Source organism: Protomyctophum bolini (genome assembly GCF_963924005.1).
Source record: "Protomyctophum bolini genome assembly, chromosome: 17".
NCBI lineage: Eukaryota > Metazoa > Chordata > Actinopteri > Myctophiformes > Myctophidae > Protomyctophum > Protomyctophum bolini.
Window position 1 is genome coordinate 26,204,605 of NC_137878.1, and position 25,673 is coordinate 26,230,277.

The 25,673-nt window shown below is 44.1% G+C and overlaps 2 protein-coding genes and 1 long non-coding RNA gene across 27 annotated transcripts in view; all 3 read right to left on the reverse strand.

Moving 5' to 3' along the window:
• Positions 1 to 6,496, reverse strand: part of clasp2 (cytoplasmic linker associated protein 2) — a 117,027-nt gene extending 110,531 nt beyond the window's left edge. For all 21 annotated transcript variants that reach the window (XM_080787901.1, XM_080787915.1, XM_080787912.1 and 18 more), the window contains exon 1: positions 5,379 to 6,496. In XM_080787901.1, the coding sequence (XP_080644027.1) occupies positions 5,379 to 5,576 (198 nt within the window). In that variant the 5' untranslated portion in view covers positions 5,577 to 6,496. The remainder of the gene's footprint in view (positions 1 to 5,378) is intronic.
• A 2,775-nt stretch (positions 6,497 to 9,271) lies between these two features.
• On the reverse strand, positions 9,272 to 12,202 carry LOC308331513. The gene is made up of 2 exons (XR_013965611.1): positions 9,864 to 12,202; positions 9,272 to 9,829 (listed from the first exon to the last, which is right to left on the reverse strand). It is a non-coding gene; the product is annotated as an uncharacterized lncRNA (long non-coding RNA).
• Positions 12,203 to 12,302: 100 nt separating this feature from the next.
• fbxl2 (F-box and leucine-rich repeat protein 2) overlaps positions 12,303 to 25,673 on the reverse strand; it is a 39,272-nt gene continuing 25,901 nt past the window's right edge. For 3 of the 5 annotated variants that reach the window (XM_080787544.1, XM_080787546.1, XM_080787548.1), the window contains 10 exons: positions 25,542 to 25,636; positions 22,815 to 22,979; positions 21,792 to 21,918; positions 21,495 to 21,569; positions 19,137 to 19,267; positions 17,011 to 17,071; positions 16,846 to 16,890; positions 16,647 to 16,703; positions 14,979 to 15,191; positions 12,303 to 12,481 (listed from right to left, as the gene is read on the reverse strand). In XM_080787544.1, the coding sequence (XP_080643670.1) occupies positions 12,374 to 12,481; positions 14,979 to 15,191; positions 16,647 to 16,703; positions 16,846 to 16,890; positions 17,011 to 17,071; positions 19,137 to 19,267; positions 21,495 to 21,569; positions 21,792 to 21,918; positions 22,815 to 22,979; positions 25,542 to 25,636 (1,077 nt within the window). In that variant the 3' untranslated portion in view covers positions 12,303 to 12,373. The remainder of the gene's footprint in view (positions 12,482 to 14,978; positions 15,192 to 16,646; positions 16,704 to 16,845; positions 16,891 to 17,010; positions 17,072 to 19,136; positions 19,268 to 21,494; positions 21,570 to 21,791; positions 21,919 to 22,814; positions 22,980 to 25,541; positions 25,637 to 25,673) is intronic. The other 2 variants (XM_080787547.1, XM_080787545.1) reach the window with 2 other exon arrangements.

A 25,673-nucleotide genomic window follows, 5' to 3' on the forward strand; every position in this document is an offset into this window, starting at 1 on the left:
ATAACAGTAGGGGTTTCATTGGGGTGGTCATCTGCTGGGTGTGTGCATATTTTGGGGTACAGTCAGAGCTCACAGGAGCAGTCAGCAAAGCAGGGCGGCAACTGAGGTCGGTCAAGTTCAAGCCCATTGGCGATTCGGCGCACGATTGAGTTTTCATGTGTGAAAAGGGGGTGGGGTGGAACAAGTTCAGCAGCTGCATTTTTACAACATCTGGTTGTTGTTCATCATGACAGCCATAGTAATACACAGATATGAAAACTATACTAAGTGCATGTAGGGCAGGCTTATATCCAACTTCTGCACTTTACCGTCCGTGAGAGTGTTTGCTTGTGGATGATAAACGGGCAACAACATGTAATGTTTTAAATTCAGTACTGGTTCATATTCCCTGAAGATTGCCAGTGTGACACAGTCATAGATTAGGTTGACAGTCGGCCATAATCACAGACGGATATTCAATATGAAGTTGTTTTCTCCGCACATTCTTTCGGAGATAAAGTAGGCATAGATTATTTTGTAGATAATCACTCCTAATAGGCTATGCTATGTTTAAATCAAATGCACTGTCTGTAGTAGGCTGATAGTCTCAGCATGAGTGTTAGCCTATAACCTTATTTAAACCCATTACCAAAAGCATCACGAAGAAATACCTTCAAAGTTCACCAGAGAACCACCAAAAGAACAGACACACTTATATGGTAAATGGTGCATTTCTATAGTGCCTTTATCCAAGGCGCTTTACATAAATGGTGCATTATATTCACCCATTGATACACCGATGACGGCGGAAACCATGCAAGGCACCAACCAGCACATCGGGAGCAATTGGAGGTTCAGAGTCTTGCTCAAGGACACTTCGACACCAACTCTGGGGGAGCCCGGGTTCGAACTGGGAACCTTGCAGTTGCCATCCGGCCACTCTACCCCTGAGCCACCACCACCCCCGCCCCAATTTATAGTTTTATACCGGTGCTTTATTGTGTACTGGTGTTGCACACCACAACAGCTCACGCAACACATAACAGCAAACAGCGCAACACATTGTGAGCTTGTAGATCTGCTGCACTGTGCACCGGTGCATAAAGACATAACTCAGGCTTCATGAGATGCATAAAGCTGTGTCATACACCCTCCTCTCCACCTGCTGTGATGAGCTGGACTAGTTCCTTAGGATGGGTCACCTCTCTCCCACAGCGCTCCACCAGCCAGGTGGCTTGTATTTATTATCATAATGCATACATTTCTTGTGTCCATCTATGTAAATCGTGCCATCTGTGTTTTGTTTTGTTTTTTAATGCCAACAGTTGGTTTGCATTTATTAAATGAGCTCCAGTCGACAGACGCTAAGTTTTATTTATTGCCTTGAAATATTGTGTTTGTTTGAGTTGGCTCGAGTTGGCTTTGTGCGAGGCTTAAAAGGTCTTTGAGGAAAATGAACGTGGAATAATTTCCTGGGCCCTGGTTGGGGCGGCCTGGCCTGCGACACTCTATAGGACAGGGGTTGACACCAAGGTCTCAGAGGAACTTGCCGATTGGGCAAGTAAGGGACTACAGGTCATGTTTTACTTGTCCAAATGTCATGCCCACCTGCCCGAAAAGTAAAGTTTCCATTATAAAATGATAGGAAAAATGTAGAACAAATGAATTAACTGCCGAGTGTTGACAGAAACATCACACTTGTGTGAAGTGAGGGGCGCTCTTATCATCACATTCCATGATCAGCCAATCAAATCATCACAAAAGTCATTCCGGACAATCACTTTTAGTGTCTTCACTTTTCTCACTCACTCTTCTCTTCATGTGTACTTTGCTCAGCTAATCAAATCATCGCTATGGGGTGATCAGCCAATCACAAGCCAATGTTTGTGTTCACACACAAAAACCAGTATGACTGCAACAGCTAGTTGCAAAAAAGGTAACATTGTTCTTCAAATTCATTGAAGACGGAATGCCCATGCTTGTCGGGAAACCTGAAAGAAAATTAAACTTTCCCCGAACCTTTTATTTACTTGCCAGTTGCCACAGGCAGTTGGGCAACCGTTAAGTGTCAATACCTGAGGTATTTTGGCCCATAGCGACTAAATGTAGCCAGTTTAGTTTTTATTCTACAGTAAAAAAGTATTGGCAGACCAGTACCTGGTGATCTGAGATTTGTGATTGTTCCTACAGGACCAATTCAAGTATTCAATTCAAGCATGCCAGACTTTTAAACAGCCTCGACAGCTGCCAATGGCAGCTAAATATGAAAACGAGACCTGTTCTACAAAACACTGACGTTGCTGATGACAGTTTAAGTTATCCAGCCGATTTCAGCAACATCCAGCAGATTGAATTCGGTAGACAGGGTCACAAATATTTGGAACAACATTTAGTCAAGGACACCCTGGTATTAAATTACTGGCCGAGATCAATAACCAAGTGCCCCCAACTATCTGCAGATCTGTCAATAAGTAGATAGTGCCAATACATCGGTACAAGCCTAGCCTCTACAAAGAAAACACATAATCCTTGACATGAGGGCTTTTGGATCCTGCTGGATCTTAGAGATAATACACTTCTAATGAGTTGACAACTAGCCCAAATGCTTATCGTCTCTGTGCCGTACAATCTGCACACGCTACTGTAACAGACGGTGATGGAGAGCCTCATCCTCCTTCGGGAGACGTGAGACAGACCGGATGCCAGTGGGAGGAGGCTGGGACTTGGCCACCGACTGACTCTCGCAGTAGATACCATCCTGAAGCGCTCCAGTCACAGTGCACAGTCATCTGGCCCTGCCTGTTCTTGACAGAGCAGTAAAAGCAGCAGCCTGCAATATTAATGTCTGCTGCGCTGTGTGTGTGTGTGTGTGTGTGTGTGTGTGTGTGTGATGTGTGAGATTATGCATAGAGTGCACCGTGAAGGTGAGAGGGCTGCAGTGAGAGTGAACGCTGGAAGAAAGACAGGAATACACAGGGGAGTAGTTTTAAGAGGATGACAGACTCCCCAGACAGAAGGATCAGAGGCAGATGAGGGAAGGCTCGGAACAGAAAGGAAAGGAGAAGGCACTACATCGATATTTCCGCCAAAGCAGAACTGCAGTGTGATACTCCTCCAGACACTAGCATTTTGTGAGTCACTATTTGAGCATATTTGAGCTTTCCACTCCCCTCTGGAGTCTGGCTGTGCCCAATCTGTCGCCCTACAGCCCTCCACTCTCTCTGAATCTAGAATTCTGCATCCCACCCCCGTTCCTCTTCTCTCTCCATCCCCCGGGCCCCAGATGCTGACTCAGCATATTCTTCAGACTCCCTCCCGCTCAGCTATAAGACTTCCTTTATCACCACAGATAGAAGTTTATGAAAGAAGGGTTATACATACTGGCCCCAGAGCTGTACTAACTAAGCACCCGATATGTCTGTCTGACTCAGAGTCCACTGTCTGGCTGACTGACTGTAGTCAAAAAACATTGTCCTTGGCTTTATGACGTGACGTCCGTCTGTTGTGTTAATGCAACAAAGCAATTTTTTTGCAGGAATCTCACACCTGCCAATAAGCTTCAAGGCTTATTGGCAGGTGTGAGATTCCTGCAAAAAAATCTAAGGTGTGATGTAAATGGTGCATAAATATATATATCTCTTTTATCCAAAGCGCTTTACATAGATTGTAATGCACATTCACCCATTCATACACAGAGGAAACCACGCAAGGCACCAACCTGCACATCGGGAGCAATTAGGCGTTCAGCATCTTGCTCAAGGACACCTCGACACTAACTCTGGGGGAGTCCGAGTCTCCGAGATAGAACTGGGAACCTCACGGACCGTCAAGGTTCCCATCGGGCTGTTCTACCGGCCACTCTACCCCATAGCCACTGCCGCACAGCCGTCTGCCAATGGGGAAAGCAACGGCATGAAAGACACACTGGTGGTTCTACATTTCACTTCAGACAGCTGTGGCCTGGTGGTCTCTCAATGAAGCCTACATTATACTTTGTCATAAGACATGTTGCTCGTTAGTAGATCGGCTATTTTTGTTCAAGTGACACCAACTCGTCTTATGACAGATTATAAATGTACCATGACAATGCACAGAAACACCACAACCCAGAGAGAGATTCACTTATAGTAATGAGTGGTTGTTGATTTGCAAGAAGTTCAGCAGCTTATGATAATGGTGTGCACACACAGAACTTCGTCAAACTACTTTTCTTGACCACCGCTTGATTGGTGCCGTCAATCAAATGCTCCATCTGTCATCACAGACCGCCTTCATTATTCTCATCTCTTATTGAAGATGTTTTCATAGTCTTGCTGAGTTGACCACATAACACCAGTAATGTCAAGTCAGTTTAAAAATAATTCCTGCAGTTCAATTGCAGCATGCCTTGGAAAGGAGAGGGAAAAAAACTAAACAAAAACAAACGAGAATCAGAATGTTTAGTCTGAGTCCAGATCAGCAAGATATCTTCTGGCAAGAAAAGGTCAACATTCCATTCCTATGATATGAAACGCAGCCCAGCGCAAAGAAGAAAGCATGAAGAGAAAACAAGAGAGATGGATGATGAAGACAGAGATGGATTGACAGTGAGATGGAGAGAGAGAGAGAAGGAGAGAGGGAGAGAGAGACCACCTCCAAACAATGAGCTTGTCTTGACCCCTCCCCCACAGCCCTGCTCCAGTCTGGGCCTCTGACAATGGCTGGCTTCTCTCAAAACACACGCAGTCAGACGCACGCTCACAACCGTCTGATCCAAAACAAAAACATGCCCCCCCCTCCAAACAATGCACAGAAAACGCCATGCACTTGATTTAGTAACTATGCTGCTAAACTTCAAAACGACTGCTCTTTATCATAAAAGGATTGGATGGATCATGGTGTTCTTTCAAAGGACAAACGTACTGGATCTGTGTGCCGCTTATGGGTGAGAAAGAATGAGAATTCCTCAGGCTGAAACTAAACTTTAGCTTCAGCCTAGTGTAGATCAGGACCGTTTGAATCAGATTAGCAGAATTTTGAGATAAGACTGCCCTTCGTGCTGCTGATGGCAGATGGTTTTGGTCTAAATGAGCAGCCAGGAAGAGTAGAGAAGACTTGTGAGTGACTGGAACAAAATCATATTTCCACTAAAGGAGAAATCTGCTCCTCCCTTCTATTCTGCTCATTCATAACTTGGTAATAATTCATGAACCATGCAGAGCGATGCTGCAGTGTCTGTCCGGCGCACAGAAAAAAGTCATGGGTGCAAATTTAACACCCGTACAGGGTCTACAAATGGACCCTCAAGAGTTACTGATCCATCATGGTTCCTCCCTCTGGTCCATAGCGTTATGGACCAGAGCTAATGGTTCATCTGGATTCTGGCCTGAATGAATTCCTTGAATCCTTCCTGAACTCACCTTGAAGTTGCTGGAGTTCACCCATCCCGTCAGCTCGTCCACGGTCTTGTCCAGCCGCGGTTTGTCGTGCTCCACGTCCGGCGACCGCTGCGGGTCCTGCAGGTAGTCGATGAGGTCCTGGCCGACCTGCAGCCTGCGGGTGACGTCCTTCTGCAGCACTTGCTGGTAAAAATAGTCCATGTTGTCATGGTCCTCCATGGGGGCACAGCTAGGCAGCGGCGGTGCCGTGTAGTGTCGTTGTGGCCCGTAGAGAAGACTGGAAGAGGGTGGCAGAGATCCAGGAGAGAGAGAGAGAGCCCTGCCTGCCGGGGAGGAGGTTCACTCACTGTGGTGGCCCCGTCAGGAACTATAGTGTGTATTCATTAAACACACACACCCCCCTCCAAAAACAAAATAACAGACCCAACATGTATGTGTGTACCGTCACTAAGCAAACACCCTGTGCAATAAATTAGACTGAAATGAACACGACGTGTATGTGTGTGACCATTAAACCCACACTAATAGACTGAACACCTTCTCCCTCCCTCCCTCGTTCAAGCCAAAGGCTTAAACTTTGATTTTCCTCCGTTTTGTTTGCTCAGTAAGTTCCAAAGTGCTTCCCCTTTACCCTCCTATTTAAACACAAGTTCCAGAAAGTTCTCTTGAAATGCTATGGTGGTGGGAGGGGGGGTCGCCCAACAGCTCCCTCGAACAGATCCACATGTAGCAGCACTGATCCGGGAGGGGGGGGTCCGCTGAGCTGGAAAACCCCCGACTAACAACGACCTACAGTCGGCCGAGCGAGGCACTAGGGAGCCGCAGGCATCAGTTAGCAAGTAGCATCAGTTAGCCTCCGCAGGCCGCCTTATTGCTGCTAGTACACTCTGCTAGCGCTAGCGGACTCCACCATGGCACACAAATTAAAGTCTCAGAGTCAAAAGCCCGAGCGGTGGAATGGAAGTCAGTTTAAAAAAAAGGGAGCTTCAAATTTCCGTTAAACTTTTCCCGATAACGAAGCTCCAGGCAGCTCCTCCGGCTCAACGTGGTTCCCACAACAACTCTCTGTCAGCGGGACAATAATAAAGCTACAGCCGTTTTATCTGTGGTCCTCTTGCCGCTACGAAGCTCCGCTCCGCTCCGCCGGTCACTGTGCTGCGGTTACAAACATACAAACATACCCCATAGCCGGGAGGGACACTCACTGCCGCGCGTGTGTGTGTGTGTGTGTGTGTGTGTGCGTGTGTGTGTGTGCGTGCGTGCGTGTGTGCGTGTGTGTGCGTGTGTGTGTGTGTGTGTGTGTGTGTGTGTGTGTGTGTGTCGACTCCCGTGTGAGGCAACCGGCGGTTTGTTTTGGTTTTTATTATTATTATTAATACTACTAATAATAATATTTTCTATTGTTTTTCTTTAGTTTTTTACACACATTCCTCAATTCAGATGTAAATCTAAAAGCTCATTCAATATGCCTATTTCCACAGATTTTCGAGAGAGAAAGTGAATTAAATTACATATTTAGATAGTATCATATAGTATGTTGTTGCATTTATTATCAATTCAAATCAAATGAGCTTTATTGGCATGAGAAAACATAATAATAGCTCACATTTATTATATATAGCGCTTTTCTAAATACCCAAAGCGCATACGTTTACATTGCCAAAACAAGCGTCGAGAATATAATTAAACTGTTGAAAATGTGTATTTACATACTGTACAGTTGGAGGGGGTACATAATTGAGTAAGCACTAAGCAGAGCTATGTCACATACTCACATTGCATCGTTATATATGTAGTATGTACAGGGTAATAGCACCAATCTTTTGCAGTCCTTTTGGGCCAAATAGCAGCATTTTCCCTCAAAACTAAACTCAGCAACAAAATCAACCTACACTACTGTCTGTAAGCCAATCACAGTAATCATTCGGGCATATTCCGTTCAGGCTATGGGATCTGGACCCCTTGCTGTAGGTCTGGAAAGGAGGCGCCAACCAGCGAGGCCGAGGCGAAGGGGTCTTTCGGCACCGCACAGCTGTCCAGAACAGTGCCCGATGGAATATTTAGATTAATAATGATCACACCGTTTCACACTAAATGTGTTTGGTTACTTTGTAAGCGAGGATCTCTAGACCGAATCTAGTCTACCAAATCGTCATATACCACAGGCACAACGAAAACCATATATCACAAAAAGAATCCTACAGTGTGTGGGGGTGTGTGACTGTCAAATAGATGGATCTTTGGTGACCTCCAGCGGGAAGATGTAGACATGACTTGATAAAATGTAACCGGTAAGCCATAGAATTGAATATCACTGCCTGGTGTGGTTGGATCATGTATTGCCATTGGTGTGATAAAAGGACCACTTTTCAACCTATTGATCCTCACTAATAATCATGATAAAATAGCACAATTGTTTTCCTACTCGGTCTGTGTCTCATAGCATCGAATGTCACTGGTGGACGGGTTTCTGAACTGCCCACAGCCCTCCTATGAGACACAGATCGAGTAGAATTTTTATTTTGTATTTTATCATGAACGTTACATTAGTGAGGACCAATTATATGAAGATAGGTTGAAAAGTGGTCCTTTAAGGTTAGGGCAAGGATATGGGGAGAGCGTAGGGACTGAGGTACCATATAGGGGCTAAGCCAAGGAGTAAGGACATACGTGCTCGTGCACGCACTGTGGAGTCTCGTTCTTTGACCGCATTTCCACAGGGCGAGTCAGCACTCTGGACAGAGTTAAGCACCTCGGACAGCGCCAGGTCGTCGGACAGCTCTAGAGGCCAAGGTGTAATTGGGGAGGTAGGTTACGTGCCAAATCTGCCAGTCAATCTGCATATCAATCAGCTTGATATGAGCTCAGTAGGCTGGAAACGCTGAGTTGGTTCTGAACTCATGTGAACAAGCTTCTCCTGCCTGTGACTAGCCTAGTGGTTCCCAAACGGGGGGCGTGTGTGTTTGTGTGTGTGTGTGTGTGTGTGTGTGTGTGTGTGTGAGAGAGAGAGACGCAACTTGGCCTGTTGTAGCTGAACTTGCAGATCTGCCATTTTTGCCATCCAAATCCATTATATGGTTAAATGGGCCCTAAGAGATGCAGAAATTAACTAGAAAAAGTGCCCTTCTGGGCACAGGTCTCCACCAGGAGGATGTGGAGTGATGTTTGGCAAAATGTTTAGGAGTAATTTAAACATGTTTGTTTGGGTTTGTGTGTGTGTGTGTGTGTGTGTGTGTGTGTGTGTGTGTGAGCAACTTGGCCTGTTGTAGCGCCACCATGAGGCTGATTTGAAAACTGTCAAGTGGCATTTTGCTTCCAAGTCCCTCCTTATCTTTCCGTTTGGCGCTTTAATCATAGAAGAGCTCAACTTGGGTGTTTCCAATAAATGGACATCAATGCTTTGATTGTTCTTAAAAATTCTCAAACGAGCCTTCACTTTCCTGCAGGTAGGCCTAATTCTCTGGGGTGTTTTGTAACCAAAGTAGGCCTACGGCACACACAAAGCTGGCAAAATGGTCAAACCCAAATTGTCAAACATTACCTAAGAAATAGCCTTAGGGAAACGTTTTGAAAATAGCCGAGCTGACAACCCTCGCATTGCGAGTTTGTAGTTTGGCTATTTTGACATATTTATCTGAGGAAATGAGTCAAACTAAATGTAATGCCTCAACTCCATATACATGCCTGTCAAGGTTGAGCGCTGGGGATTGTTTTGGGGGGTCGGAGCCTGAAAGGTTTGGGAACCATGCATGGCCATTGTGCAAGGACCTGCTCGGGAGGAAACTTGAGGACAAATTTCATGTAGGCCTACTGTATGTGCAATCGTAAATATTTATAAACATACATACAACACACATTGGCGACACATGTACGGTTATATCACATAATACAAATTCCACACTAGAGAGCCAAGGCACATTTACTATTAGTTACTTTTATTTATCCATTTCTTTATTTATTTCATTTATTTCTTTATTTTCATCAACATAAAACTCCTGTTAAAACAGCTGTCAGAGAGAGAGAGGGCATCAGTATCACACAAGTCACAACCACAGCAGCCAGCTTTGTGTCTCTCTGCATCCAAGTCACAGACATGATCCCTCTGTCCAGAGCAGTGGTTCTCAATCCATCCATTTCAGGTCGCAACTTCAAGTTTGTAGATTGACTATTTTAAAGATTATTGTACTTTTTGCCTCTTTCTCAGGTAATACGTTAACACGTTGGTCAATGTTTGGCCAGTTTTTACATTATTTTGTTGATTACTTTTGATGCCATAATGTTCTTTTTGGTATAAAAAAGGTCTTAAAAGTGCTTAAATTGTCACTTCACTGGAACCCCCCCCCCCCAAATCATGTGGGGACCCCCTCTGCGGGTCCCAACCCAAAGATTGAGAACCACTGGTCTAGAGGCTGTCTCCAGCGTCTTGGCCTGACCAACCCACTTACAACCTTTTCTTGAAAATCTCCAAAGTGCTGGGTTAAGTGGGCAGATGGGCCGGTGGACCACATGCGTTTCCAGAGCATGGTAATTTTAATGATATAAATCATTCGATTGTGTTCCGTCTTGGACCAATGGAACTTATATAGTTATACTTTAAATTCCTATCATGGGTATCACAATGAAAAGTCTTGAAAAAAGTTTCAAGATTTTAAAAAAAGAAACAATTTCTTTACATTGAATGTTATATTATTGTTAAAATTGTGTTTTACCAATTATTTGTGGCTGGCAATACCCTCACGACCCACAGGTTGGGAATGGTCGCTGTAGAACATTTGGAGCAGTCAAAGCTACTGTGTGGTGCTTGCCTTGTTCTTATTCATTTCCTTACTTATCCCATATGAGCCCCATTGGATCTGAGATATATACGTCGATGGAACCTTTGACCACAATTGCGCACCAGATCTCTGTCAAATAGAACTCCAATAATTCTACGTTTGGTTGAACATTCCTGGAGTGCCATTTATATCAGGACAGTGTACAATGCATTTAGTTAAAGCTGCAATTCGTAAGGTTTATGTTATGTCCTAAAATCCTTGCGATTCCAATGTGGTTCTCAAGCATCATGGACCACATTTCTACCTTTCAGTCAAAGAGGAACTTCTCAGTGAAAGAGTAGGGGGAACATGTACTGTATTGTATTACAGTACCAAAGAGATTGATTAAAATCATATTTCAATCATTTAAATAAGTTCCGGATTGCAGCTTTTAACTGACTCTCACTTTTCTTATGACTATCTAAACTTCATGGCACTAATCACGGGTCCAGGCAGGCTCAACCAGACACTCGGTTTGTGCAAATGCCGCTTGACACGGTTCGGTTGTTCTTCTTTCAAAAACATTTCCCATGGTTGGGAATGACTCTTAATACTAATCTGCCATTCCTAATAAAATATCAGGGTGGACACTGGACAGATAGGTTTGCTGCAATAGACTGAACAGACATAAATCCAAATCAATGATGACATTCAACCAAATGCAACATTTTAAAGGAGAAAATAGTTTCCCAGGGCTCCAAATCTTCTTTCAGAGCAGCAAGGAGATCTGTCACTTCACGTTAGCTTCTCTTAAGCCTTGTTCATACTTTATAGTACAACGGTGTCACTTTTCAGAAAGAACAGATCTGTAAGCCAACCACGTTGAGACGAGGCTACGCATTGTTAGCTTGTAGATCTGTTCTTTTTGGCAAGGGACACGCTTGTGTGCTGGCATATGAAGACACGACGAGTGCTCACTGATCAGCGGTCCTGGAACAGGTTTGGAACGGGGCCTGTTTGTCATCAAAGCTACACAGAGTACGAGAGCAGCCATCCATAATCAGCAGTGATGCCAATACCAGATGCTTCTGACTGACACAGTCAGTCATTCCTGTCCATAGACAACCGTTTTCATTTCCTTAATTGGTTCATTCATTCAATAAAAAGGATAGATACACATCTATCTCCCTCTCTGGACAGACGAGCATGGACAATTTACGAGAAGCACTGACAAAATGAAAAGAAGACAAGAAAATAAAAATCATTTGTCGTAGGCCTACTCCAATCCTGAGTGAGGTGCCGTACATTGTAACTCTTTTGTTTTTTTCTTGCCGATGCAAAACATTCTCTGTACAAACAGAAACACCATCTCAAAAATGAACATTTCTCAGATGCACAAAAAAAAGAATCCCGTTCTGTATCTGGTGCTGCTGTTGTAATGGGGGTTTGTCTATTTTCTTTAGTTTTTCAACCCCCCTCCACCAAACGGGAAGGGCGAGCGACGTCGCGTCACTGACTCTCTCCCAACAAGGACCGCGTTTCCCAACGAAGCCCCGCCCTTCCCGTCTCCACTCTCCCGCAGCGCCGTGTGTGTATTGGTCAAAGCGCAAAGCAGGTACGGTCATGTCAGAAGGTGTAGTGTGATTGGTGGAGATGATGCTCCATCTCGGAGAAGCTCCATTGTTCTCCGAGATGACGAATGGACGACCATTCAGCTATTTTCTTCTTCTTGCTTTATGTCTTTATGTAATTTCGTTCTTTTTTTTAAACGATTGAATGTAGTTCCACTGTTCGGAAACCATTCCCACTCCTCTTCCACTTTCCCCTCCTTCGTCACTCGCTGTTCAGGTGCGGTCTCGTCCGCCCAGAGGTGGGGCAGTGCGTAGGCGGCAGGATGGGATGGTGGGACTCTGAAGAAGAGTGAGACGGAGATGAACAGAAAGATCCATCCATCCATCCCTCCCTGACACCCACCCCGTGTGAGACCGCCACAGCATTGGCGAAAACACACCACAGGAAAGGAGCGAGAGGGGAAGCTGTTCAGTCGATCGGCGGCGGGTGATCGGTCGGTCTGTGTACTGATTAGTGAGATCGGGAGTGGTGATTGGGTCCAGCCCCCCCACCCACACCCACCCCACCCACCCTCACAAACCCCCTCCCCCATCCTCCTCCCCCCGACGAAGAACCCACCCACGACCCCGTCCGGTAACTTCAGAGCAGCAGGACCTGCAGGCAGAGGTGGCCCCCCCTGGCTCTCCACTGTCAGAGGATGATGCAGCAGCGACACAGACGCTGGCCCCCGCCGTGCACCGACGGAGGGGGGGTCACCGGAGCGAAGTAAGCGTGGACCTTGATCTCAGGGAGGTGGGCCTGGAGGAGAGGAGAGGAGAGAGTCAGAACGACATTATAGAAAATAGGAGAATCCAAGCTAATAGAAACGGCAGGCTTTCTATTCCTGAAAAGTTGCAATGTGATAATGGAAGAAAAAACTGCCTAATGATGTCACTGGAAGATCTGGAGAAATATTTAATGGGAATATAACAACGTTTCGGGCTATTAGATCTTCATCGAGTTGTGTTTCCCATTAAATATTTTTCTTGCATTTGAGGACAGTTGGGCGGTAGATTTTCTTCTCTCAATATATTGGGCCCTCGTTTGGTCTTCTCCTACTCAACGTTTTTTGAGGGGCACTAGCCCAGCTTTCCGGGTTTGTGTAAACACAAACATTGCCTTGTGATTGGCTGATCACCCCATAGCGATGATTTATTACGGGTGATAGCTATAGTACTCACCATTGTATCTTATATAACAAGGTTGGATGGTCCTCCCTGACAGAGAGATGACAACTGCATTGGCACCTGTTCTTGTATAAAGCCATGCTTGGAGATTGTCCTAAATACATCCCACATTTCTGAAATGGGACTCTGAACCCTACCACAGTAGGGTTCTAGTCCGTCAGCGGACAGGCTTCTTTTGTTTAAAGTGGGAAATTTGGTATAGTCTTTTTTATTGGCCTAAAATATTGTCTATAGTATATACATACATTCATGAATCCACGTGCTGACCGGCTGTGGGTATTGGGCAATTCTTTTTATAGGGGTTTCTTCTGACCCTACCATTAACATCCTATTGCAGTCAGAATTGTCAAAAATGTCAAACTTTCCTTTTGCTTTAAGTAGCGTGTGACAAGTCAAACTAGGGGGTTTTCATGATTCTGAATACATTACCGTAGTATTGCACAAAATACACTCCTTGGGCTAAAAATAGCCATAGCCACACACGCAAATGTGCTGACCTCATCACATTAGTGCTGATCTCATCACATTTGTCATGACTTCTAATCCAAGGAGTTTTTTTTGTGCAAAACGAATGCTTGGAATGTATTCAGAATAAGGAAAACCCCCTAGTTTTACATTAAAGCAAAAGGAGAGTTTGACATTTTTGCCTACCATAGGATGTTAATGGTAGGGTCACAAGAAAAGAAATTGCCCGATACTCACAGCCGGTCAGCAAGTGGATTCATGAATGTATGTATATAGACAACACGGATTCTTAAAACACCAGAGTAAGAATGGTGAATGGCCACATGGTATAACCCAGAGTCAGAGTAGAAAAGCATGCACAGCCATTATATTAAATGTCAGGCTCAAGGCAGAAGCAAACATCAATAAAAACCACACACTGGGCCTCACTCCAGGAGATTTAGGGTTTATTACTGCCCCAGAGTGATGTTTGGAGTCCAGTGACTCTTCCTCAGACAGAATCTCTAGTCAAGATCATGCTATTATAACCCAGAATCATTGTGAACTGTGCTGGATGGCCACGGTAATCAAGTAACCGTAATTGCTTCAACTTCATATAATTGTTTGTCGCTAATGTTCATTATAAGATGGCACCATTTCTGTCTACTCACTCTGTGTCTCAAAGGTGTGCTATGGACAGTTCAGAAATCTGCTTACCACTAGTGACACCGTCGATGGGGGATTCTTCCTGGAAAGTTGGCATACTGACATGGAAGCCATTGTCTTGTATCAATACATATGTTAATAGAAATTTCCACCCTGTATTCAATAAAACCAAACTTACAGGGCAACGGTGCCATTCTAAAATCTAAGAGCACGAGTAAATTGGTCCCTGGGAAGGGATCTTGTTAGATCTGCTATTTTCAAATGATTATTATTATTATTTTAAACTTGTGAAATAGGACATTTTAGTACTTTCTATTGGTAACTTTAAGTACGGTACACTTATGCACTTGTCTTTCACTCAAGCACATTTTGAATTCCTTTACTTGTAACAGAGAATTTCTACATTGCAGTGTTGCTACTTTTACTTAACTAAAACAAACATGTGACTACTTATTTTCCCCACCACTGCTAAATGTATCACAGCCACATCCCAGTGCGACTGTGACCCAGGGTTTGTCACCATGTTTGGCTTGTGGCGGACATTTTTGTCAACATTCCACTTTTGCCACGGACATACAAAATGAGTGGACAATAATAGTACCAGAAACGCATTAATACAGTATAGAGCCCTGAATGACCATAAAAGGTCTGTAACTCTGAGTGTGTTCAAATGGAACCAAATGGACCCGAATTAAGAGGGTCTTTGCAAAAAATAATGTTGAGAACCACTGGTACTAGTTGGACTCCTAATGTGCCATAGAGTCATGGTTAATACTTATTCTGAAGAAAACCTGGAGACTTGACATTCAGTAAGTGGGTGTTATGATCAAAATAAGAACATTATAATGGTGAGTAAAACAAAAAATGTGCCACAGACAAGACCAATGTGCGTGTCCGTGTACGGACATGCTGGTGACCCCTGCTGTGACCTCTGTGTGTCCTCTCCACTCTCCACTGACCCGGATGCGTTTGATCCCGGCCCTGGTGACCTGCTGGCAGTCGTACAGCTCGATGCGCTCCAGCCGGTGGCAGCTCTTCAGGTGCTCCAGCGTCACGTCGGTGATCAGGGGGCAGTTGTCCAGCTCCACCACTGTGAGGCGCTCCTGGCCGCAAGCGCTGCTGCTCAGAGCCCTGATGCCGTCGTCTGTGATCAGCTCGCAGTGGGACAGCGACTGGACAGGGAGGGGAGACAAACAGGTGTGTAATATAGGCAGAGCAGTGGATTCTCAAAGCAGTTGCTGTTGATTCCGTCGGCTAAAACTATGTTGACTACCTATTCTTCACAGTAAGTAGTAGTAAGCCTTTGAGAGCCATGAGGCTCATAGTGGCAGGAGCCCATCTCCTGTTTCCTTGAGCTTGATTTACAAGTACACCCCCTGGACATGATGCTAGTATGTCGCAGGGACATATTCTTCACAGAGGAAAACTAAATTAAAACTAAGACTAAATAATATTGACAGTTTCGTCAATAAATAAAAACTAGACTAAAATGTTAAGGGAGGGACTAGTAGAGAAGAGATCCAGAAGAACTAAAAGACCAGTCATTTTATGTTTGGTTGCGGTGGGTGTTGCGTTCTGAAAATAGCAGATCTACAAGCTCAGAACCGGCTATTTTCAGCATGCAACCAAGTGTAAAATCAGGTATTACAACAACATCACCATTTAATAAATACTTCAATCAATCAAGGCCTGCCTTTTAGTTGACTAAATCAACAGTAGATTTAGTCAACTAAAACTAGACTAAAAGGAAACCATTTCAGATTACTTAAATAGGAATAAAAGTAAACACAATGTCAAAATCAATACCATCTCAAAGTGATTGCCGCAGTGGTGAGCAGAGTGGCTCACCCAGCCAGAGCAAATACCACATAAATAAGTTATGTGGTATAATAGTCGTTCCCGCAGTTGGCTCGGAATTGAATCAGCCCGAGAGCCAACAGGTACATTTTGTGTCTCCCCTCAGAGAGTGTACAAAATGGAACCATAATGGCATGTGTACACTTTCTGAGTTCAATTAACAGTGCACATTTGACAGATTGCAACTCTCAGACCAGACATACTGTATCTACTGTAAGCTCTGCTCCGACTCTCCCCCGACGTGAACTGCTGAGCTAATGTTTTGTTTGGAGCAGACAGACAGATGACCTATGATGTGTCTATTTACAGTACACGTGGAGAGAGGAAGGTTGAAATGTCAATAAGGATGAAGTGGAGTCGAGGACAGACATGCTTAATCTGTGCCTCGTGGCGCGACAGTGTTGTAGCCCGATGAAAATAGCAGTTATATAAATACTGCCGTACAATTGAACGATGAGCCAGCTCGTTTATAGCCGCCGCTTCACTTGCTGCTGTGTATGTCAACTATCAACTATTTAACTAGTACCAATGAGGTCAACTACTGGTTTTACTAGTCGACTACTGTAGTTAGTGAAAGCCCTAGTTTAAAGTAGGTATGGCTATAGGATTTATAGGCAGTTGTTATTGTGGTAAATGTATGCATGTAGATGCAGCTAAAGCCGGCATGTTTGCATGAGATCCCGTTCAGTTGCTTGAATTCCCATATTGAGTGTTCATTAATGTGCACTGTCCCGTCTGAGTAAACACAAAGAGAGAAAGAAAGCTCTCACCAGGGCTTGCAGGCGAGGGCAGTGAATAGAAAGCTGAACCAGGGTGTTGTCGGTCACCTGAGCGGGAAGCAAAGAGAGCACAGGTTTACATCCACTGTCCTTTCAGCGCTCCAGTGTCCATGATGCTTACACCAGGCAGTCACATCCACAGAACACAACATCACCAATGTCAGCTCAACGGACACGTCTTCCAACTCACCAGAATACATTCTTCTAGGTCCATTTTTTCAAGCTCGTGGCAATTCTGCGAAGATAAAACGCAAAGACAACTCAAGTCAAAACCACCGTTAAAACATTTACTTCACCTCAGAGACACTGGTATGGTAGGATGGACAAAGGGAAGGAAGGAGACGAGTCGACTCACCCTGGCCAAGACAGTGAACCCAGCATCTGTCACATGGGAGCATCGTGCAGCCTCTAGGATCCTGAGAAAACACGCACACGCACACGCACACGCACACACACACACACACACACACACACACACACACACAGGTGGTAACAGTCAAGGAATACGGAAGAAACTGGAAAAATAATTGTGCATTCATGTTGTGTGTGCGTGACTGCGTGTTGCGTGTGTTAGTTGTGGGTCAATGTTCATCAACAGTTAATCAAGGTTGATGTGACGCAGGCAGGGCCAGTAATGTGATATGGGAGGGGTGGGGGGCAGCACTGAGGGTCAACATGGGACAAATGGGGCTGCGGTTTGGCCCAACAGCTGACTATAAATAGAATGGTCTTGTTGTATTAAGCTTAATTTATGCTCCGTCGTACGACGATCTTGCGGGCCCCGAAAATAGCAGACCTACAAGCTCCCAAAGCCTTGTATGCCTGCTATTGTCACAGCGAAATATATAAATCATATTACAGAGGCAGTCGGGCCATCATGTCTATATGCGGAAAAGCAAAAGCTCGTGCCATGATGGCAGCCAGGTCCTTAGGCTAGAGTGGAATCCTATGGGGAAAAGAAGACATGGAGCCCCTTCTCCCCTCTTCTGTCAAAAGGCACCATGAATAAAAGAGGCAGTGAAATCCACTAGGAAGCATGTGTGACCTCCTCGTGGTTAAGAGGATATGTGCGATACTGTGACTGTTACTGATGTCACTGTACAGCAGTGTTCTCTCAGCCAGTAACCTCATCATCATGCACTGTCTGCTGGTTAATTAACATTCACCTGGCAGGCAGGTCTGTGAGAAGAAAGCACAAATTCCCCTGTTGTTTAAACGGTGCCATAGACAACATTCGGCCACTAGATGTCACACTTACACAAGGTTTGTTATTTCCAAGATTCACATCTAGTCTAGCAATCATGTAGTTTGCAACATTGTTGTAACAATAAACAACCCGTTTAATTTCAAGGACCCCCAGTTTGACCTGCATTAGTCTACGGACCCCCCCATTTAACGTCATTTCTATCTCTGAGACCCCAATTTATATTGTAAAATCAATGTTAATTTAACTCTGGGGGTGTACAAATGGGAGTTACAGACCCATATGGGTCCAATTGGTTCCTAACTATAATTTAGCTGTGGACCCCCTGGAACTCCCTCAAGGACCACACTTTGGGAACCCATGCTAGTGTATGGTATCGGCCGATGTCTGCCTCGTTGACTGCCATCTGCATATCTGCGAATACATAAGTTGACATTACAGTACCGATGTTTATCTGCTGTTGTGACACATCAATGTTGTGCTAGCTCTGTTGGTTGGCTTTGGCTTTCTGAAGCCTACAAGGGCTAAAGATTTGAAACAAAAAATAAATATGTGTTTCTTTGCTTTGGTGGAGACATGGTGTAATTCTGGACGCAACAATAATAGTCTTTTAGTCAAATAAATGTTTGGTTTGAATGAGCAATACAGCCACAGACTTTTTAAGTCTGTTTTAATATAAAAATCACGTTGTGTTTTAATTTTAGTATAAATGACAAGAAAGGAGTCCTTGTCCTTTATATGATCCCAGTGTTCATTTTGACCAAGTCTGTTGAATAACACACCGTTAAATTTTAGTCCCATTTAGTCATCTGAAATTGTTTAGTCTTACTTAGTCTAGTTTTAGTCAGCTAAATATCTAAAATATTTAGTCTTAATTTGAGTATTAGTTTAATATTTAGTCTTAGTCAACAAAATGAACACTGCTCTGCATGATGTGTAATGTAAATGTTATCGATATGACCTTTAACTCTGAGAATGTACAAATGTACACGTGTACCCTCCCAGTGTTAGACATGACTCAGGGAAACAGGCTAGAGCCAAATGAATTAAATGAATGAAAACTGAGGATTGAACTGTTTGAAGGACAGTACAGCAGGTGAGGTCCATCAACGTCCTGGTAGGACAGTCAGACACACAGCGGCGCTAGGGGTTGGAACCGCTGTGAAATGGATTGTTGTGGTGTGTGTGCGTGTGCATGTGCGTGCGTGCATGTGTGTGTGGGTGTGATGGTGTGTCGTGTGTGAGGAGGATGTGCACGTGTAGGGTTGTGCGCTCACTTGAGTCGTGGACAGTTGAGTCCCAGGGCGGTGAGCGAGGCATCGGTGATGTTGGAGCAGCCAGACACACAGAGGATCTGGAGCTTGTGGCAGCCTCGGCACAGGCTGACCAGACCCTCGTCCGTTATCTGCTGTGGACACGCAACACAGCGTTAGGGGTGCAACACCTAATCGATGTAATCAAATAACATAGATAGTTGAAGCCCTACACCGATGTTTCACTGCATGTTACATTCCGACAGTAATCACTGCTATAGCATTTGTCCAGTAAAAGGGGGTCTTCCTCATCTTTCCAGCTCTTTAGCAAACAGAAAGATCATTTTCTGGTTTCTCTCAAATGTCCTGTGTTTACTGGTGCTAGATCCTGCAAGAGTGTGTTGCTGGGACAGGCATAATAAAGTTTATTTTCTCCTGATTTGTCTCTCTGGGGAAAAAAAGCCATTTTAGTATGAAAGTCTTGAGACTATTGTGTGGCTTGTGGCGATTGGGTCCAATATTTAGTTGGACCCATGGGGCTAAAGAATTGTTCACGTTCACTCTTCCATTGGAATTAATAGACTCCACCTGCTTCCTGCCTCACAGAAATGGGAAGTAAACCGGAGATGGCATGTCTTTCTTTTTTTGTGTGTCTTGGGTTAAAATCTGCTGCTGAGCCAATCAAATGAAGCTTTGAGAAACTGACCCTGGAACAGGAAATGTTCATATCACCTTCTGGAAAAAGGAAAACAGTTACGGTATGCACAGAGGAGACTATTTGATAGTGTCCCAGTCCTCTTTATTAGTTTTTTGGTCAATTTCATTTGTTTATCTTGTATCCTGTATGAGTTCTATCTCGTGTTAGGAGTAATAAAATAATAACAAGTGGGTTTTTACAACAACTCATTTTTTAACAAAGTTACAAAGTGCTAACACTTCACACCTTACGGCCATTACACCTTGGCAGTGTGAAAGCACACTCTGCACATTTTTGCACGTACAAGGTAAATTTGTATCGTACGGAAGGTACCCCTGAGGTTTCGTTTGTTCTATTTTGGATTTTTGCAACACCTGCACAATGTAGAAAACTTCCATTCTGCAGTGGTTTCGTCTGAACCTTGTTGCTTAGCATCTGTAACGTGCCACTATATTATGCTTGTAAACAACCAAAAAAAAGAGGAGCGCAAACAAAAAAATACGCCCCATGTTGTCCCACGCACACTCAAGTTCAAATGGTTTTTTAAATGATGGAAATGCAACGGGAGTCGGGACACATGGCTTGAAGGCATGAAAGCAGACTGTGTTTGAAGTCTAACATGAATGTATCTGTGTACGAAGTACACAACAAAACCCTGAGTTCTCATTTTACTACCACTGTGTTTATTTGAACACATCTGTATTCTGTATGGAAGAGTGTTAGACCCGAGGCCGATTAAATCTGTATGGAAGAGTGTGACCCGAGTGTGAAAAAAGGCCTTTGAAATCCTAAGTTTCATCCTAGTTTTCTGAAAAACTACTCACGATACGATTTGAATCACGATAGACTAGGTTCACCATACGATTTCGATATACTTTTTATTAGTATTTCTCTCACAAAGATCCTGTATTTTCTTCTTTTTTTTGGGGGGGGGGGGGGGGGGGGGGGGGAATTATTTTTCAATTTGCGATACATTTATTAAATTGATTTAAATTGTCACAAGTTTGAATCAATTTACGATAAATCGTTACATTATAAGTAACACGTGCAGTGCCAGCGTTCTCCATCAGTTGGAAAACCTCATATTAATGTAGGACACTCAACAACAAAATAGAGTTTAAGTGGTTAAAGTCAAATTACTTGAAGTACACAACGGTAGTTCCAACATCAGTCTATGTATTATTATCTAAAGCTGGGCAGAACATCAAGGTTCCTGGTTGTTTTTTAGGATTGACTGCCTGCCTAGATGTGTTCCAACACCCCCTCAGGTCTTCTACTGCTGACCTGGCAATGGCAGATAAAAAACATGGTGACGCAGCATTCTGCTTCTACGGCTTCAAAAAACTCCAATTACACCTGAAACAGGCAGCCTCTGTACAGTAGATACCTTTATAGCACAGCTCAGGACCTATTTCTTCACTCTCGCTTTTAGTTGATTTTAATTCTGTGTTGTTATTCAATGTCCTTTTTTTTTGGCTTATTGTTTTATTCTTTTTTCTGTATTGCTCTGTAAAGCCCTTTGGACTGCATTTCATGTCATGAAAGGTGCTATAAAAATATCAGATTTTGCACAGTTTTGAGTGTGCGGATCCGTTCTGTATGTTTGCATGAAAGGTGCAGTCAGTGTACTGTAGCTCCCTCACACCCTTCCGTTGCAGTCCTCCCAGAATGCACCCTGATCCTACCGTGCATGACTGCATGTTGATGGTGGTGAGTTCAGGGCAGTGCTTCTGCAGGTGTTTCAACGCTCCGTCGTCCAACTGAAACAAACCAATGACACTCATCTCACACTCAAATCCTGTCACATGTCATAACATAACACTCGACACGCTCGCCCGTGCGTGAATGTGTGTGTGTGTGTGTGTGTGTGTGTGTGTGTTACCAAGTATAGTAGAATATGAGAAATAGACATTGTGAGGACAATTTTCCTGGCCTTCACAAGAGAAAGATGTTGTTTTATGGTTGAACAGTTGAGCAGTTACCTGTGTGCATCCTCTGAGGAACAGGGCGCGTAGTCCAGCGCAGCCTCTGGCCAGAGCCTCGATGCCGTCGCGAGTTACCTGGTCACACCAGGATAGGTTCAACATCTCCAGCATCCTGCAGCCATCGCTGACCACACACACACACACACACACACACACACACACACACACACACACACACACACATTCCTTTTTTTTAAACAGCTTTATACTCAATCGTACGAAGGTGCAGGATCTGTATTTTCACTGTTTTTGAGTGGTGCAACCACTCCAAGGAACAGCAATGTCCGTGTTCACCCGCCTATGTGACGCTAACCCACCCACGCACCTATGTGACTGTGAGCACGAGTATGACAATTAGTACCAGTAGGGGCGCTGTTGTGCCCCTACTATCTCTCTCTCTGTGAGAGCGAGATAGTGCTGCAGTTTGGCTGCGAATGAGAGAGAGAGAGAGAGAGAGACACGGGTGTGATTTTTTAAATAGAGCTTATTGTTTTGTACATTTGGGTACCGGGGACTTTGATTGATTGAATAATTTATTAGTCAGAAATGCAAACAGCACAAGTAAGACATTAAGGCCACATTATTGTGGTCCTTCTATGTACGTACGAGACACCAAATATATCGTTTTGGTCTCGCGTGAAAGAGGGTGTTTACCTGAGGGCCTTGAGGGAGTGGTTGGTGACAGACACACAGGAGGTGAGGTCCAGCTGTTTACCTGAGGGCCTTGAGGGAGTGGTTGGTGACAGACACACAGGAGGTGAGGTCCAGCTGTTTACCTGAGGGCCTTGAGGGAGTGGTTGGTGACAGACACACAGGAGGTGAGGTCCAGCTGTTTACCTGAGGGCCTTGAGGGAGTGGTTGGTGACAGACACACAGGAGGTGAGGTCCAGCTGTTTACCTGAGGGCCTTGAGGGAGTGGTTGGTGACAGACACACAGGAGGTGAGGTCCAGCTGTTTACCTGAGGGCCTTGAGGGAGTGGTTGGTGACAGACACACAGGAGGTGAGGTCCAGCTGTTTACCTGAGGGCCTTGAGGGAGTGGTTGGTGACAGACACACAGGAGGTGAGGTCCAGCTGTTTGAGCTTGGAGCAGAACTTGCTGAGGCTGAGGCACGTGCTGTCAGTGATCTTGGTGCAGCCGTTCAGGTTCAGCACTTCGATGTTCCTGCAGTTCTGGGCAAACGTCCTGGAAGACAAAGAGAAAGAGAGACAGCGACAGCTCAGGGAAGGGAAGTCACTATACGGCCTGTCACGCCGCTGTCACCTGATGGATGAGGTGTGGGAGTCGGGTGGCAGGGCTCGTTTGGCAGCCAGTGAAGTGAACACAGTCATTACGGATCACCGCCTATAGCAGCCTGTCGGGGGTCTCCCTACACAGTCGGGCCACCGATACGTTGTCATTTATTTATTGATTGATGTAGACATTTGAGATTGCATTAAGCCTAAGGCGTTCGATTACACCAGGGTGGGGACTTTAGCACTATAGTCACCACCAGTCAAATGCAGGCAAAGTAAAGATTGACTGGAGCTTGTAGGTTTTGCCCAAAACTGTCAGCCACTTTGGCATGATATAACCAGGTATGAAAACCATGGTTCAATTTACAATTTACAATTTAGGCATTTAGCAGACGCTCTTGATCCAGAGCGACTCACATTTAAGTAAAATCAAAGCATGTCATACATCACATATATAAAAAGTAGTTATCATGAATCGTGTATAAGCTAAGAACGTAACAGTGGAGTATCTATGTCAACTATACATACTATACTAAATTATATATTATACAATATACATGTGTACTATAAAGTGCTATGACTACATAAAATGCAATTCTAGTGCTGTCTACGTAACGAGCTATAAGTCTGTCAAAAATACTATCTAAGTCGACATAAAATGCTATGGTTCGATTTTGTGAATACAAATATTTCTCCCCTACAGTATATATTTCTTAAAATTATTAAATTGTCATTACCAAATGTAAATATCGAACATATGAGACAGTCTAATTTCCCAACAGGAATTCCATGTTTTTAATTCAGTCTGACCAAAAATCTAGTGTCATGTTTTGAGATCCAACAAAAAAATGGATCATGGACTTGTGAACATTTTTTAATAGGCTATAATGTTGTTTTCCCTAGTGTTCTTGGGTGTCCTTGTATTTGAGGTCAAAGCTAGACCTTTTTCTTTCTTTACGGTTAATAGTTTTTTCATCCTGTTCTGTACTCTTTTGTACTCTTTTTGTGTCCTTGTAATGTTGCTAGTGTTCTGTATGGGGACTATGGATGATTTGCATTCTTGCTGACTCAGGTGCATTTACACTACAATGTGTATGTAATTTTCATCAATATGAGCTGTCCAAATAAACATAGAAATGATCTATCTCCCGCCATCACCCTAACAAATGCAACGCTGCCTACTTTGAGTTGAACGGTACAAGAGGGTGGCAAATGTAAAGAATTATGCCGCTGTGTGCTTTGTGAATTACACGTAACAACAACGATCTTGAGTCTTGAATGTTGGACTCCATCGACCACTGTGGACAACGCTCAAGGTTCCAGTTTGGCTCGACGGAACATGTAATGCATTACGTATTGACATTATATCACCGTTTAGCATGCCAGGATCTATGGAATATGCTTAATCAATAATAATAAACATCCCTACACGTCTGAGCCCCAAGAATGTGACAACATCCATCCATCACACTCAGCCGACCGTGTTAAAGTGAAAAATGCTTCGTCACTATAAATATTTCCACACCATTGATGCACTAGGACACAGATGTGTATGGTAAATCTGTCAATGGAAAAATAGTATTTTCAGAAGACATCTTAGTTACAAGTCTTGTTTTATTGGTCATAAGAGCCTGTAGAAATGCAATCTGAAAACTCATCGTTTTGAAAGTGTTTTGAAATAATAACTAAAAACTAAATGTAGGAAACTAAAAACAAAAGGGACTCAAAGAAATGTGTCCCCGATCCACAAATGGATCCCGACCCAGTGCTTGGGAACCAGTGCTCTAGGAGGTGGTGATGGTGATGCCTTAATTGACATGATATCATGGGGAGAGGTACGTTTCGTACATGTCCTGATGAAGATCTGATTGGTCGAAACATTGACGCAATAAAAATACAGCTGTGCTTTTTCAGTATCTCCACAGTGTGCAGACTCTACGTTCTTTCGAGATGTGTGTTATAGACACAGAGTCTGACACAGACGGGTGGTATAAGGTAGGTTCTGCCACCGAGCACAGAGCTCAAACCATAGCTATACTCCGGCTGCTACAAGAACAACCCGAACCATACATAACAAGACAGGCTGCAACAGAAACAATAGCAGGTATCAGGTCCTGCAGGCTACCTAATTAACACGTCATATCATAATTGTACACAATAATTACTATAAGTGCTGCTTAACCCATTTTGGGGCGGGAACCCCTTTTGGTGTTAGCATTATGTTATGCTTTAGCTATTGTAAGATAACAGATCTACAAGCTCATACGAGCTCATACGAGCTTGTAGGTCTGCTATTTTTGAAAAATCGAAGAACGACTGACTAGAACGACTAGAAACATAGCTTTTTCAGAAAACTGTCAGGATGTAGAAGACATTTTTAGAATCTGATCTCAGGTCAAAATGGGTTAAAAATATAAAGGTTAGATACTAAAAACCATGAAAACACAATGACACAAGGGAAATAAACTAATGACACCAGCATGCATTGAGAGAGGTGAGAAGAGGTGCTCACTTCATGGACGCGTCTCCCACGCTGAGACAGCCCCTCAGGCTGAGCTGCCTCAGGAAGCCTCCACAGCGCTTGGAAATGTTCTCCACCACCCGCCCCTGTACAGGACACAGAGACAGAGTCAGACACACACAA